The sequence below is a fragment of the Anarhichas minor genome, unplaced genomic scaffold, assembly GCF_050575085.1.
Source record: "Anarhichas minor isolate MPS153535 unplaced genomic scaffold, ASM5057508v1 ptg000136l, whole genome shotgun sequence".
NCBI lineage: Eukaryota > Metazoa > Chordata > Actinopteri > Perciformes > Anarhichadidae > Anarhichas > Anarhichas minor.
Genome location: NW_027466582.1, coordinates 15013346 through 15029273, shown reverse-complemented (window position 1 = coordinate 15029273; position 15928 = coordinate 15013346). Strand labels below are relative to the sequence as shown.

Here is a 15928-nt window from a genome sequence, read left to right as displayed (position 1 = left end):
ACCACCCCGACACTTTACACTTAGAAGTGCAGCGATTTCATTCTCTTCCAAAATAAGGTAGTCCTGAAACAGTGTGGTTCTTGACTCTTCCAGATCCGGCTCTGGTCCAGGTGGAGGCAGGAAACAGGGCTCTGAAGGCCGTGTTTGGTAGCAAACTTGCTGACAAGGGCAAGTCCCTGGCAGAGTTGCTCCAGCCTCACAGCATCGGTAAACTCTTTGGTTGTCTTGTTCTTCTGTTCTTCATTGCAAGTGAAGGTATTTAGTGAATTAGCTGTGACTGTTATGTTGATATGATTTAGTTCACAATATGGAGTTAATGGATTCACCGTGATGGAACATGAAATAGATTTAATGCAGTTTAAGACATAGGAGCAACACACAGACTTTGTAGTTGCTAAGCCTCTTTTTTAAATGTTTTATTCATGTATCTATTTATTTATTTATTCATTTAAATAGATTTCATTAATTCTCTTTCATCATGGTGATTGTGCATTGGCAAATCAAGTGAAATGTCATGCCAATAAGGCCTATTGAATTGAAATGGAAGACTGGATGGGTGGATGAGTGGGTGGGCTCTCTGTCAGCTGCCATTAACTCATTGCTTTGTGTCTCTTTGTTGCCATTTTTGTCTCCGTGATTGTTTTTTTCCCTTTTCATAGTCAATGCGAGTCTTTTTGGTCTCTTCTTTTGGTCTCTTTGCTGCTGTTTTGCATCTCTTTGTTGTTGTTTTGGTCTCTTTGTAGTCACTTTATGTTTCTTTGTAGTTATTTTGAGTCTCTTCTTGGTTGGTATGTTTCCCTTTTTAAGTTACATTTTGTAGGTGAAGGCCAGGGGGGGGGGCCCTGACACTTAATCCATCAGTAATCCATCCATGTATGACTCCACATACTGCTGCCATCTTCATGGAGTATTAACCACTCTCTGTTACTTTGCCAGATGAATACAGGATTCTGGTGGACATGCGATGGAACAAACAGTATCTGGATATTTTGGCTAACAAGTGCAACTTTGAGGACGAGGAGAGATACATGGAGTTTCTGGAGGCCCTGAACGCAGTTGCAAACAGGTACGCTGGGAGGTTTTCCTGTCAACTTTTGTCTGAGGCACATTGCTCACACTCTACTTATGAAAAAACACATCTTGGAAGATTGCTACAGTAGAAAAGTCAGCATATATACATTTGCAAGTGGAAGGATAACGAATCGAGTGCGACACACAAAACGGTGCTAAGAATTAGAAGTGCGATGCTGAGTTTTGTTCGAAAATGTCTCGAAATGTATGAAATGATATTGACTTTTGTTTGTGTGTGTGTGTGTGTGTGTGTGTGTGTGTGTGTGTGTGTGTTAGGATCGTTCTGATGATGGACAGAGAGGAGAGGTCTGTCATCTGCACCTGTGCCATCAACCTGTCTGCTCAGAACTGTGCCCTGAGAATAGCCACGGCCTTCAGCAAAGGTACACACGGCCTTCAGCACCCTTTGGTTTATATGGACTGATAGAAGCAACATTCTTGACACCCGCTTGTAAAACTGAGTTACAGTTTCAAAATGTCTAACTACACCGCATGCAGCATAGTATGTAACTCAGTTTGTGCAATACGTGTTTTCCTCCCCACACAGGGACTGTGGATATTGGTCACCTGCCCCACCCAGTGCTGATGCACCTGCGGACCTTCTTTGACCTGTGGGACTCGTTCACCCTGCAGGCCGTGCAGAGCGGACAGCCCTACATCTCCGACCACATCATGTTTGAGGTCAGCACCCACTAGCTTTATTACTGTGTCACTTTACATACACAATTTTCTTTCGTTTTTACACTCGTCCACATCCTCGTATTTAGACTTAAGTACATTTAGTGCTGTACAACATAACTGGAGTCCATCTTTGTAGGAAAATGTCCATCTTCACTTACAGTTCTTCTAGTAACCTCTTTTCCTGGGTTGTGTGTAGAACTATATCTGCTGCTACTACAACTGCTGCTATTACTACTATTATTAAAAATGAATTGCAGTCAATGAGCCGCAGCCTGTAAAGCCCTGCTGTGGACGGCATGCTCAGTTCCTCAGATTCCTGAAACTCCGCCACTTTACGGAACGCTGTTCGCTTGTTTATTCAAAGGCTTTCCATATTATCATTACTGCTACCATTACTATTACTGCTACTGCCGCTGCTTAGACTACTACTAAAAAATCAAGACCAATAGTATCTATTCCGCTATATATACTATACTACCTCCTTTACTTCTCCTCCAACAGTATTTAAAAGCATTTCTACAGCTCCTATTGTTTGCTAGGTAATGAATAAATAAATAGAACAGGTGGATCAGAATTAAGTGGAAGGTAAGATAATACAAAACTCCGCCTCCTGGGCAAAAGCATAAATTAAATCATGGAGGAAGTCTTTCAATTCTCATGAAATTTCAACGCCCTCGGCCGACCTCACTCATGGCACTCTTACCTGTCGTGTGTGTGTATTTAGATCCTGCAGCTGCTGCAGTGGCTTGATCGATTCTGGGATGTGTGCAGCACACTGCCGGCTGACTCGCAGGGCATCTCTGTGCTGTCTCTGCACTGGCAGTGGGTGCAGAAACACCTCATCCTCCGCCTGCCCCAGCTGCTGCTGGGAGACACCGACACCACATCTGAGTAAGCACTTTTTCTCTAAACTGCCTTTTGTAACTTGAAATTGAAGTCGGTCAATTAGTACTTGCTTTATTTATTTACATTTGCTCTAACATTACAGAGAGAGTATGTCTATAAGATTGCAATAAGACTTTCTATCTCACACATGATATCTGTATTTTGTATATTACTAATATGCTACAATTGTGTTACGAGATCTTTTTTTCCCAATGTCTACAGTTACTGTATTTGACTGACTAACACTTATGACTGTGCTGTGCTCCAGAGGTCACCAGGAGCTGCAGGCGGTCTCAGCAGCCATCCAGACTGTTCTGTCCACCCCGGTGTCTGTGGCTACAGCTCTGAAGGGCATGCAGAAAACCCTCGGGAAAGCTCTGCCGTTCAAGGTCAGGAGACCCTTCATCAGCTCTACTTTTACTACAGTTACTACTTAATTGATTTGCAGATATTTACTCATCATCAGTTGTTGTTTTAATGTTTACTGTTTTTCCTGTGCTTTTTAAGTATTTAACAGCCAGTTTAGTGTAATCTCTGCATCTGAATTACTTTTTTACAAACTAAACCATTTCCATCTTCTTCTCCAGTTGGAGTCGGTGGCCGAGTGTGCGTCTCGGTTGCGGCTCTTGAGCAAAGCCCTGGATGTCAGCGACCTAAGGCTGGACGGCACCACGGGTCCTTGGAGGCAGGAGCTGGTCCGACTTCAGGGCGCCGGGCTCGGGCTGGACATCAAAGAGAGTCTCCTGGAGGCCTGGGGCCTCGTTCTGCTGGCAAACAACCAGCTGGATCCACAGAAGTCTGGTGAGCTGTTGCTGTGTTTGAATGGCGACGTTGGTCACTAGGTTGGTTGGCAGGTCTGTCTAATTCTCGAGTCCCAGCACAAGATATCCTCAACGGTTGCTGGTATTTCGCCACACACTGTGGACTTGCAGGAATTGTTAGATTTCTTGTGGACAAGTGAGACACATGGAAAGGGACGGGTGAGCGGAGATGCCAATAAATCCGGCACACTGGCCCTTTAAAACAAATCACAAGTGGTTCCTGCATGAGGCCCATTCCCACTGCTTTCATGTGATAGCTGAATGAAATTTGCCTTTCATGCTCCCATCAGGATAAACCCTCTTACATATCTTTACATCTGCTGTTCAGGCTCTAAAATACCTAAATCATCATTATGTAATTTGTCTCGTCCAGCACGTTCATATTGTGGGGGTGTCATAAACATTGCATGGGTCACTAATGGGGCATTGAACGTTTTGTCCCGTTCCATCTCTAAGAGAAAACTCCAGTGTGGAATTAAAGGGTCTCCGTGTGAATGTTATACAGGAGTGTTGGAGAGGCTGGTGTCGAGCGTGGAGCAGCAGCAGCGTCAGATGACCTCCAGAGGGCTGCTGGAGATGTGCTCCCTGCCCGAGGGCGAGGAGCCGGGGGAAGGAGTCCACCTGGCCAGAGAGGAGCTGCAGCAGCTCAGCCGCAGGGCTCAGCTCTGGCCCCTGATGGAGGAACTGGCCGTGCTCAACCAGCTGCGACTCAGCACTGACCTGCTGCACCTGGCTCTCTCTCCAGGGTAAAACTCCCATGTCGTCCTCTACAAAGCACAAATATTCATGCAGACAAACATGCGACGGGCTGTGTAGTGAATTCTTCCCGTTGACTTGCAGCGACCAGGAGGCCGAGGACAGCATGCGTCGAGAACTCTCCAGACACCTGCGCTACTGCCTCCAGTCCACACCGATGAACGTCAGTCAGCTGCAGCCGCTGTGGTTCCTGCTCAGCAGTGAAAGGGTCAGTAGTGAAGGTTTCAGTTACAATTTAATAATTCCCTGTACCCGTTACCTCACTGACCTTCACTGTGCAGAATGATGTACGTGTAGAGTTTGTGGTCTACTATGTAACTTGCAAGTGTGATGTTGAAACCTTTTTAATGATGTAATTTTTTTATTTAAAAATCCCCACATCAAACCCAAATTGTTATTCAAAACTACAGTTAAAGTGCTGACAGAGCAAACGGTGTTTACCTGAGGGGGAACCGAAGGGTGGGTGCTGCGCTTCCGCAACGATGCCCAGGTAGGAACGGCGTTATAAGTGGTAACTGTCGTATGAGAGCAGTGCAGAATTGCGGCCGTGAGCGAGCCAGGTATACAGGTCTATTTGCTGCCCTACAAAATATGTGATCCAAACTTTTGAGAAATACACTCCAAATCATGAATGAAAACCAATTATTCAGGAGTGTCCTGGTGGACCCAGGGGTCTAAGATGCTAACTATGTAATTGTTCGTTTCCTGAATCGGATCAAATGCTTCAAACGTAAAGAATGTTGCTCATGATTCCCCGTGACTCTTTTTCTTTAGCCGGCTGAGGAGCTGCAGTTTGTGTGGTGTGAGCTGCTATCGGAGGCTCTGGCCGCCCTGTGGACCAGCAGTGTGACCTCAGATCCCAACCTGTGGCTGAAATGGGACCCGCTGAGTGCCAAGACCGAGCCGTCTCCGAAGCTGCACCACGGAGCAGACAACGTGGTACCGACCTTTTAACGTCTCTTGTTTGATGTCACTGTTTTCATCGAAGGGATTACCTGCTGGTTTAATACGTGTCCATGTTGTTTTTAGGGACCGGCCTTGCTGAGTAAAGCAGTGTGGTCGTGTTGCATGCTGGGAGTGCTCTGCAGCAGTGAGACCGGAGGTCGATGGGAACCGTCAGGGGTGGCCCTCCTCTCCCTCTCCCATGTCACCCTGGGGGAGTGGAAGGAGAGGATCCAGCAGCTGCAGGATGTGTCTGCTGTGTTGTGGGATAATATGGCCCTCCCTGCGCTGGCTGAGTTCAGGTAAATTAAAACTTGAAAAAATAAAATGTTCCTCACAAGCATCATTTTTTTGGGGTTTACTAATCACCGCCATACCTCCCCAGGGGCACAGACTTTAGGCTCCAGGGCGCGGTCCTGCGTCGCCAGCTTCAGAGCATGGCTGACCTGCTGCCTCCCAGTCTGCAGGAGGGCTACATGGAGAGCTGTGAGAGCCTGGTGGAGGACCCTGACCCTCTTATAGCTTCCCAGGAGATCCAGACCATCTTCAGAGACTTCATGCCGCCCAATCTGCTCCCTAACGGCCTGGTTGAGGCCTGCCTCTCCTGTCTGCAGCAGTACGTCCAAAGCAAAGTCCAGGGCTCCAACCCACTGGCCCGATCCGGAGTGTTCTGGGTCAACATGGGCCTGCTGCAGATCAAAGTGTGGACGCCACAGACTATCTTTGACCCAGCTGTGAAGAGGGCCTACAAACTCAACTACTTACAGCAGGAGGTAAGTTTTCTCCTCATTTTGTCATATACAAGTGCATCTTCTGAGATACTGAATTTTGGGTTTTCATTAGCTGTAAGCCATAATCATCAAAATGAACAGAAATAAACGCTTGAAATATATCACCCTGTGTGTAATGAATCTATATAATATATGAGTTTCACTTTTTGAATTGAATTACTGAAATAAATTAACTTTTCGATTCATTGAGATGCACCTGTATTCTGAAACACATTCTTTTTTTAATGTGTACCCATCAGGGAGTACTTGCTGTTTGATTTGATCATATTTGTCTTAGCTGATCTGTCTTGGAATTAGAAGTTAAACTGTGACTGTCGAAAGTCAAAAACAAAGTCCAATTCTGTCTTTAGAAACTGAACTCCAGCATTAAATATTTCTTTGGAATTTTGTTTTTGAGGACGGTGATCACTAGAAGGTGGTTAAAGCCTAGAAATACTCTGGCCTGATGATGGGACGGGCATGTCCCTCTGTCTGTATTACAGCTGGCTCTACTGCAGGAGGAGTGGAGAGGACGCAGCTTGTCGTCTCAGCTGGTGACCGGAGCAGAGCTGGAGGAGAGCAGCACCACTGACGGCTTCCAGCATCCTCGAATCAGGTCAGAACCAGCACCAACTTCTCACCGTGTGATATTATAACTGAGGACTTTTTGCAGAATACGACTGAAACATTACCATAATCCAAGTCTCGGTGTGACCAGGGAAGGTCAGACTTGCTCATGCACCTTCACGACTGGGGATGAAAATTATTAATTTATTCCAAATTCAACTATTCCTGAGAACCATTTATCTTCCACACGCCAAATTAATCGTATTGATGTCTAAAAACTGCACAATGACATCTGACTGTACACTGTGGAGTCTTGAAACCTACAAAAGGGTATATTAGATAAGTCGAAACTCTTACAAAGTGCAGTGCCAAAGAAAAATAAAGGTTAAAGGTTCATGCTTGGTCCGGTCGGTGTGTGTGTATGTTTAATATCGGTGGTGAACAAAACAAACGACCGTGTGGCTAGCTAGCTTAGCTGAAATCACTGGTAGCTAAACACTCTAAACACCAGCCTTTTTAGCTAGCTACCTAGCAGTAGCTAACTCTCATTAGCTAGCTTTCGTCATAGCTAACTCTGTAAGCATTATTAGCTTGCTGACAAAATCAATTGGCTATTGTAGAGTTTATTTGCTTCAGTAAAGTACGGATAATTAATATTACTTGCGCAGTTTTCTGACGAGAGTTAGCTGAGATCTCTTCTTAGCGTGACTCTAATGTGAAACATGCGCAACAAAATCCACAGTTCAGAGTTTCTGTAAAAGGACGGTATTGCCTTACAGCCGGTATGGAGAGGAGGAATGATTACAGTGACCCACATTTGGCAGGGAAGTGATGTACTAAGAGAGACTTGTGAAAAATCATTCAACCACATGTTTTCCGACTTGTTGTTGCAGGTACCTGTGGATCCGTATGCAGCAGGTGAAGGATCAGATAGCTGAGCTCTCCAGGAAGCAGGCCTGCCGCCCTCATGAACCCCAGTATGGCCGCCTCTTCCAGGAGCTGCAGCACTACCTGTGCAGCATCGGCCAGGCGTCGGTTGTGGAAGACCTGTTGTCCCACCTGCTGAAGGCCCTGCAGGGCTCCTCCTCCTCCAAGTCTAGATCATCCGTCCAGGGCCTGCTGAAGGAGGAGGCTGTGTGGCAGAACTCCCAGCAGCGCTTCTGCCAGAGGCTGCTGGAGGACTACCCCCTATACCCCGACGTGGTTGGGCCAGTGCGGACCGGCATCCTCCAGCTCCGGCACGGGATGCGGCTTGTGGCCTCCCAGTTGGCCACCTCGCTCACGCCTGTACCCGGTCTGCCCAAGCTGGTGTCCTGCCTGCTGGCCTTCCCCTCCCTGACACCCAGCCTGCCGTCCTACCTGGCCCGAGCAGACTTCCTCTGCTCCAGAGCTTGCATGGACATTCTGCGCTGCCTGGCGAAGCTCCTGCCCCAGCAGCAGGACCCCGAGCACGTGGTCCCCCAGTCCTCCACACTGCTCCTGAACTCTCTGCTGTACGTGCAGTGTCACACCCTGTCCGCAGGAGAGTTCAGCCCCGAGTCACGCAGCCTCTTCCGACACATCTGTCAGGTCAGAGCTTCAGTTCACATCCGATAGAGATTGATCCCTGGGGTTAATGTTTGAGGGATTACAATTTTTGTCCGACTTTCCAAATTAAATGCTTGCTGTTGCTGACTCCTCAGGCTCTGGTGAACGAGTGGGACGAGCAGGAGAGACGGAAGAGAGAGCGAGAGCAGATGGAGGCCAGTCTGTACCGCAACCGCAGTCGACAGCACGGCTCAGGACTGACTGAGGACGAGCAGGAGGAGAGGGACTTCAGACGCCAGTTCCCTCAGTTCAACCAGGTATTCACATAGACTCTCTGCTCAGAAGCTGAAGCTTCAACAGACGTAGTTGCAGTGCGAAAATCAATCTTAACATTTATCCGAAATGTTTAATGCTCAGAAACAACTTGATTGATTTTGAGGATGAATGAAAAATGTCTGTCAGGTTTTATCATTAGATGGTGAGAGTTATTGTGACCTCTTGTTTCCCTGAACATTATTCAAAAACACTAAATTATTTTTAGAAAAGGGAAATGTAGGTGCGGCGCTATCTGTAATGCTGAAACAGTGAGTAGGAAATTGACAGACAGACAGACGGACACGGTCTTAGGCTGCTTGCTTTTTAAATTATTTAAATAGAACTTTTGGCCCTAATTCTATTTCCCCCATTGTAGCAATTCGCACCATACTGTTTTTTTTAACAGTTTAGGCTGATATCATGTCAGAAATGCTCCTGTGAAAACACGGGTATTGTATCAATTATGATCAAAGGTCAAATGTCATCATTACCATTAGGATTCACCCTCTTGTGAGCATTAACATCCACAGCAAGTTTCATGAGATTTGGCACGGATCAAGATGTCTTACATTAGACCAAAGTGTGACATAGCGACAATGTGCAGTCATTGAGGGGTCTGTGTTCATACTTCATTAGGACTTCGCAGACATCGTGGCCGAGCCAAGTCTAGAGGGCCCAGCGGACTTGGGTCTTAAGGAGGAGGAGGACAAATTCCAGGAGGAGTCCAATGAGGGCAGCTTCCTGTCTCCGGTTGCCATGAACACAGTGGTCCAGGTTCATCAGCGCCTCTGTCTGGGATACGCCCAATCGCTGTGGTACCAGAGCACAATACCAGCCAATCACAGCAGAGAACACATCAAAGCCCTGGTCTCCTCCTATCAGATTGCTTCCCCTGTGATGTCGCGCTTCTATCATCTCATTGGTCAGTGTTTGCTGTCTTGTCATTATTCAGCAGGAACAAGTTTCCATCATTTTCCAGCGGCAAAGCAGAAATGTACTCTTGTGAGCGGAGTATAACTGGATCATGACCCGTGCGTTTCCCCCTCAGATGCTGAACTGGACCAGCAGCTCACAGGCAGTGAACTGCTAGTCTCCGCCCTCCTCCAGAACACCGTGCAGGGCTCGGGGGGCCCCGATGGTCTGTCTGTCGCCTCAGAAGGACCTTATGACTTCTACCAGCAGCCCAACATGAGCGAGGCCCGCCTCTGTCTTCCTGTCCTGGAGCAGCTGAGTGTGGGCGTGAAGCAGAGACTAGACGACTGGCCAGAGCACCCAGCTCTCGTACAGGTTAGTAGCCCTTTTTTTTTTACATCAAGGCTCGCGGTACGTTAGCACGAAGGGATTCAATGTCTTAATGCAAGCAATGATGGATGTGCTTTGGTTGTTCCCAGGATCAAACCGTTGACATTTTCCTCCTGTCAAACTTAAAGGCAGAATCAAATACCACACCAAGTTTTTAACCCACAATGTCCATCTAGAATCGCAAAACTACATGATCTTTACACAGATTAGAAAATCAGTGCACAACATTCCATGTGACCGGTCTGGTCCTGTGGCCTGTAGTCAACGTAGATGTCCTGCTGTAGAGGTGGACTATCTGTCTTGCTATAATGTGCTATCTGTCTCTGTGTGTTGTTTTCCAGCTGACTGCGGTCGTGGAGAGGATCATGGCTTTCAGTCTGGCCAGCCCGCTGGCCAAGTTTCTCAATGGGCTGGAGATCCTGCTCAATAAAGCACAGGTGAGCGCCGTTAGCAGGATTCGTCGTGTGCCGTGCACGATTGCATTAGTGAGCTCCCTCCCTCCACGTTTAATTAACAAGAAAATAAATCGGTGACTATTTTTTGCTCGTCCGTTCTCTGCTGTTCCTGTCAGGACTGGGAGAATAACGCCAGCCGCTCAGTCTCTCTGCGGAAGGAACTGGAACCCGTCACCCAGCTCATTATCCAGTGGCGCAAACTGGAGCTCAAGTAAGACACAAAGGGCTTGAATGCAGCCAGCATCCTCTGTTACATTTGCCTTTAGATACTAGATGAGAGAGAGAGTAAAACTGGAACTGGAGTCCTTGATACAAGTATGTGAATGTGCCCTCTCCTTGACTCTCTTGTGTGGTAGTTGCTGGTCGAGCAGTCTGGACAACGTAATGAAGCGGAACACTGAGAAATCAACCAAACACTGGTTCTCCATCTACCAGCTAGTAGAGAGATATCTGGAAGAACATAGGACGGATGCTAATACAGGTACGTGCACAATGGCTCTGGGTGGGTGTTGATGTGTGTTATTTATTTGAAGCGCAAAAGAAGCTCTGTGCTTTTTACCTGCTGGACAATCTCTATACCTCTGTAAGTGGAAACTAATAGAATATAAATAGCTCAGTGATATAACAAACCGCACGTTTCTACAGATGCAAAATGAGCAAAAACAGGGACAAATATAAACTCCCTTGCACAGTCAAACGAGTGCATAACCCCAAAAAATGATTACACCATTGAAATGTTTTGTCTCCCCGTTACTGTCCTCTCCAGGTGAGGAGGTGGAGCGCCTCTCCCTGTCCTCGGTGTCCTCCACCCTCCAGGCCTTCATGGAGGGCTCCAGCCTGGGGGAGTTCCACACCCGCCTAGGCATGCTGATGGGCTTCCACTGCCACCTCCTGCTGATCCCCAACCAGCCAGGACACGGTCAGCCTCCCTTTAGTCATTTCAAAAATTCATTTGACCTATGTACAGCCAAATGAACCCGATAGTTAAAGGTCAAAACACGGTCTAGTATCTGTTGCTTTTTGGCTGTGAGAGAGGCTGCACTATTGTCGGAGGGGGATGACCTGTTAACTCTTTCCTTGCCATACAGAGTCATTGTCCAGCCTGTTGTGGAACCTGCACAAATACTACAGCCAGTTCTCCGACTGCATCCAGACCAAGATCGGGAAGCTCAGACAGCCCATCGAGAAGGAGCTCAAGGTTCGTATCGGCGTCCTTTGACATCGCATACCCGTACTCTGAAACCTTGTGTCCATACATTTTAGAGCAGCACAGTTTCATCCGTGATATCAATTGTTGTCTTCAGGACTTCGTCAAGATCTCAAAGTGGAACGACGTCAGTTTCTGGTCCATCAAACAGTCGGTGGATAGGACGCATCGGTAAATTATTATCACCACGATTGGTTTGTGCGATGCCGCTTGTTTGTTTGTTTGTTAGGACTTGCTTTGGCAGGACAGATGGCCGCCCTGCCCACCGACGTTGTTCTGCCTGTACTCCTTTTCTCTCAGGACTCTCTTCAAGTTTGTCAGGAAGTTGCAGGAGGCTCTGAATGGTGCGAGTGTTCCCTCTCTGGTGGAACAGGGAAGCAGCGCCAGCTTGGACAGCGTGGACGCCAACCCGGAGGAGACGCCCATCCATCGGGTTCATAAGGCGCTGAAGAGCAGCCTGCCTGGGAAGGGCCGAGATCTGCAGGTACAAGTGGTTTCGTTGTTATCCATTTGATCAAGCTATTGTCTTGTTGTTTATGGTGATGAATAATGAGTGAATAACCTAAGCTGAACTGGTCATTTCAGCTGGAGGGCCCAGAAGAAGGAGTCGATGCTTCATCTCTACAGGGGCGTCTGCCCGTTCTCACCAGGAAGATGAAGAAACTGTGCGTCCAGCTGCTGAAGAAAAACCCAGTGCCCGAGCTGGCCGAAGACCTGGACTGCTTCACTGGTAAGAATCCCACTTTGTAAACAATAAATATCAAAGTCTAACGGACTTTATCATCTATTTGACTCTAAATGGACCATAGTTTACTAAATGAACATCATGCTGTATTGAAGAAGACTTGACACTAGAGATTGAGACCATAAACTCATGTTTACAATGTTTATTAAGGTAATATATCAAGTGAGAAGTAGAGTCATTTTCTCATCGACTTCTATACAAGCACTACTATACTTCCTTTTGCAACCTGGTTGGCACAGACACACACCTCTAGTGGGTCATAACTGATGATTGAGAGGGAATCTTTTTTCTATTATACCTTTTAGGATGATGCAAGGAAGATATTTGTTTGTCGTTTATTTGTGTGTGTTTTCAGGCATTTTTCATTACATCACAAAGCTGCTCAATTTGCTGCAAAGCCCTCGGTGTTAACGCTGTGCTCTTTTCTCCCCTTCTTTCCAGGCGAGGTCATCAGCAACCTGCGGGACCTGCAGAACCTCACCGTTGACGCGTCGGCAGAGAAAGATAAGCAGAAATCTGAGGTGAAGCACATCCTGCAGCAGAAGCAGAGAGCTCTGTCAGATCTCTTCAAGATGCTCACAGAAATAGGTGAGTTTTCCCCCCACTGATTCAAACGTGTTGCATAGTAATTTAAGACTCAGAAAGTAAAAACATCTATTTGTATCATGGTCCCATTTAGGTCTGTCGTACCGTAAAGGCCTGACGTGGAACAGGACAGTCGACCCAGAGCAAACCCTCTGTATGCAGCCGCTGGAGATGAGCACCGCTCTTTCTGCGGTCAGGAACCAGGAGCAGGCCGAGAGCATGTAAATACAACTTGTTCATAGATGCACTAACAGCTGGTTATTTTGGTTTAAGCTAAAGTTAGCAAACTTAAGCTGATGATACTGACTTAGCTTGATGACTTTATGACACTTTTCTACTTGTGCTATTCCCTAATATTGTATACACTCAAGGGTTTTGGTATAGTCTGGCCATTATGGTTGTTAATGTAAGCTAAAGTGAAAAACCTATGAGTCTATGGGAGACTTTATTGAATTTATTTAATCCTTAATGTTACTGAGAAACCAGGCTTAGGTGAGTAGTGCACAACTCTAGATTGTGTATTCTGTGCTCTCTGAAAGACATTTTCTCTGCATCCTCGGTGTTGCAGGTTGTTTACAGAGTTGCTGACAGCATGGGACGGATGTCAGACGTACTTCTACCGTTCATGGGCCAGGAGAAACGTCCTGCAGACATCTCTTCAGCAAGCTGCCAAGGTCAGATACTGATTCTCTGGTGGTCCACAACATAACAACTTTAGTTGCATTCATCACTCTTACAGCTCTCTGTCTGAAAGTTATGACTTTGAAGTGAGAAGAAAAAAAAAATCTGCTTTTCTAAATGTTGATCCAAGTTGTATCTCTCCTGTGTTAATGACTTCAGAACAGGAGAATAAGTTTCTTTTTTGAGAGGGTCATTTTTCGAAGTGTTTGTTGTCGTAATACTCATTTCGGCCACAAGAGGCATGGTACACCTTCAGGTGAACGCTGTTAGCGCTATCAACACTTTTGCCATAGTCTGCACTGTGCACGCTGTTAACACCGCGAGCCACCTGCTCATCCGTCGCCATGTTGAGAGCCGTTGAGTGGCAATCGAAATTTTCCCAATCTCATACAAAGCACCCTTTAAGTCATAAACTCAGGAGAGAAAGCTGTTTAGATCAGACTTCCAAAATGAATCGACAGGTTTCTTTTTTCTCACTCGTCTCTCGGGGTTTCCGTAGATAAACTTCTGCTGCAGTTCCTCAGTCTGTTTGTGCATCCGCGTATGTCGTCTCTGTAGTTTGAATTATGTGTGTGTGTGTTACTGTTTGGTTGTAGGAGCTGGGTCTGGGGAACATAGAGCGCTGCAGAGGATTCTCCTCTCACCTTTTCAGGCTGCTCCTCAAACAGAGGCAACGACTGGCCAAGCTCACTGAGCAGTGGGTCCATCTCAGGTCAGTCTGCCGCCACACGAATATGTTTACAAGACACCGTATGGAGCAAGGGTGTAGGTTTGGTTTCACAAGTGGTTGTATTACGATTGTGTGACCATTTTCTACAACAAGGAGCTATGTCCTTTACGGTCTTATCCTTGATGTTAAACAGGCAAATGGAAACATCTGGATTTTGGAGGTTGATGTTTAATTAATAATAAACCTGGGGGGACATGTGCCCTCATCCCTGGAGGAAATTGCACCTTTAGTATACAATAATAATATAAATGTTTCAGATGTAATTTTACATTTTTACATTTTATGAAGCCATAGATAACCTGTAGCCAGAATGTACAGGATGGATAGATTAAGTTGAAAATGATCCACAATGTGTTGCTGTGTTGTTAAATGCCGGAGCCTGACCTATCGTCGTACCGCTCTTAGGAGGCTAACAGACAGCGTCAAGGACATCAAGGCCAACCTCCAGAGCCCCAGTGAGGACGCAGGTTGCGTCCTCCCGCCCCAGGCCTCTCTCCAGGCTTGGGTCAGCAGAGGCCAGGCGCTGGCTGCCCAGTGCTCCACCCTCCTGCAGCAGCTGGCCTGGCTGCTGCAGTGCTGCCCGGAGGACCTCCAGCAGAAGGAGGAGACCAGCAGCTGCAGGCAGCACACCCTGAGGTGTCCGTCCCCGCTGGCGGCGCAGCGCCAACCCCCCGGCTGCCTGATGCGGAGGGGAGACGCCGCCTGGTGCCAGCTAAACCAGTGCACGGATGCAATGTTGAAGCAGACTCAGAGCCTGAAGGCGGAGCTGGACAATGTGGCGCAGGAGAACGCCGAGAGAGCGCTCCACACATGGTAAAACACCAAGGGTTTATCTGAAATCTGGCGAAGCGATAAGAAAAAAAATGACACTGTCTGTTTCCACAGGAACCATTTTGTCACATGCTGTTCGGCCTTCGACCAGCTGGCAGCTGCAGCGGCTCAGATGCCCGGCATGGAGCAGCTCTTCACCCCGACCGTGTGCATCGGCGGCGCAGACAGCCAGCCGGGCATCACCCAGAGCCTGCAGTATGTCAGAGGACAGGTGGAGGCTAGCATCACCGAGTTCACCACCTGGAAGACCCAGCTGCTCTCCCTGGGACACCAGCACTCAGGTGAATGCAACGAGCCATATGCTATCATTCCTTTGTGGTTATTAATAACCCGACGTCTTGCTCACAGACATGACAAAATTGGACTGTACAGTAAGAAGAAACTCCATTTAGCACCATGATTCCACAGTTCCTCTGCTTATCTACCTCTCCTAACAGATCAGCAGCCTGCCTTCTGTACCGAGTTCTCTGCTGAGCTGGAGACGAACATCAACACGGTGCTGTGTGCTGTCCAGACGCTTGTGAAGAGGAGGGAGAATGAGCAGCAAAGACAGAGGGCGCAGCGTGGGGAGAGAGGTGAGAATGATGCCGTCAGGGAGCAGCAGTTATCGCAGGCTGTTTAGAAGTTCATCTGTCAGGGGGCTTTACTGTGTGCCAGACAAACGTTCCCCACATCATCTTACTGCCAGGTTTGACCTGTACTCTTGACACCAAACAGGATGGCTACATGGACTTTTTCTTGCACCAAATTCTGACCTTTCAGTCAGCATGATGGAAAATGAACAGTTTTGATGCTTCTGTGTTTACTGGAGACATGGTCTTTGGCTGTTATGTCTGTAGCCCACTTAGCATAAAGTGCTGATAAATGTATAGATTTTAGCTTTCCAAAAAAATGAAAAAATTGGACTACGGCTGTCTGAACATGGCTTGACAATAGACGGATGTGTGTAGCCGACAGAAGCATTTCTGTGCAATGGTGAGATCACGTACTAATCCTTGGACTGATGCCTACGACATCTCTATATTATGAAAACTATTATCATTCAATTATGATATGA

The 15928-nt window shown here is 47.1% G+C and overlaps 1 protein-coding gene across 1 annotated transcript in view; it reads left to right on the top strand.

The window, feature by feature from the left end:
• Positions 1-15928, top strand: part of mdn1 (midasin AAA ATPase 1) — a 52478-nt gene that overhangs the window by 24575 nt on the left and 11975 nt on the right. Inside the window, exons 50-81 of the mRNA XM_076083610.1 lie at positions 94-207; positions 937-1066; positions 1348-1454; positions 1619-1752; positions 2477-2643; positions 2906-3026; positions 3225-3438; positions 3964-4204; positions 4299-4422; positions 4989-5153; positions 5244-5458; positions 5542-5929; positions 6430-6542; positions 7387-8062; positions 8176-8337; positions 8972-9257; positions 9384-9622; positions 9979-10074; positions 10209-10303; positions 10449-10573; positions 10859-11011; positions 11181-11290; positions 11397-11470; positions 11600-11783; positions 11885-12029; positions 12486-12632; positions 12724-12850; positions 13198-13303; positions 13907-14022; positions 14446-14853; positions 14926-15152; positions 15309-15446. Coding sequence (XP_075939725.1) covers positions 94-207; positions 937-1066; positions 1348-1454; positions 1619-1752; positions 2477-2643; positions 2906-3026; positions 3225-3438; positions 3964-4204; positions 4299-4422; positions 4989-5153; positions 5244-5458; positions 5542-5929; positions 6430-6542; positions 7387-8062; positions 8176-8337; positions 8972-9257; positions 9384-9622; positions 9979-10074; positions 10209-10303; positions 10449-10573; positions 10859-11011; positions 11181-11290; positions 11397-11470; positions 11600-11783; positions 11885-12029; positions 12486-12632; positions 12724-12850; positions 13198-13303; positions 13907-14022; positions 14446-14853; positions 14926-15152; positions 15309-15446 — 5847 coding nt within the window. The remainder of the gene's footprint in view (positions 1-93; positions 208-936; positions 1067-1347; positions 1455-1618; positions 1753-2476; positions 2644-2905; positions 3027-3224; positions 3439-3963; positions 4205-4298; positions 4423-4988; positions 5154-5243; positions 5459-5541; positions 5930-6429; positions 6543-7386; positions 8063-8175; positions 8338-8971; positions 9258-9383; positions 9623-9978; positions 10075-10208; positions 10304-10448; positions 10574-10858; positions 11012-11180; positions 11291-11396; positions 11471-11599; positions 11784-11884; positions 12030-12485; positions 12633-12723; positions 12851-13197; positions 13304-13906; positions 14023-14445; positions 14854-14925; positions 15153-15308; positions 15447-15928) is intronic.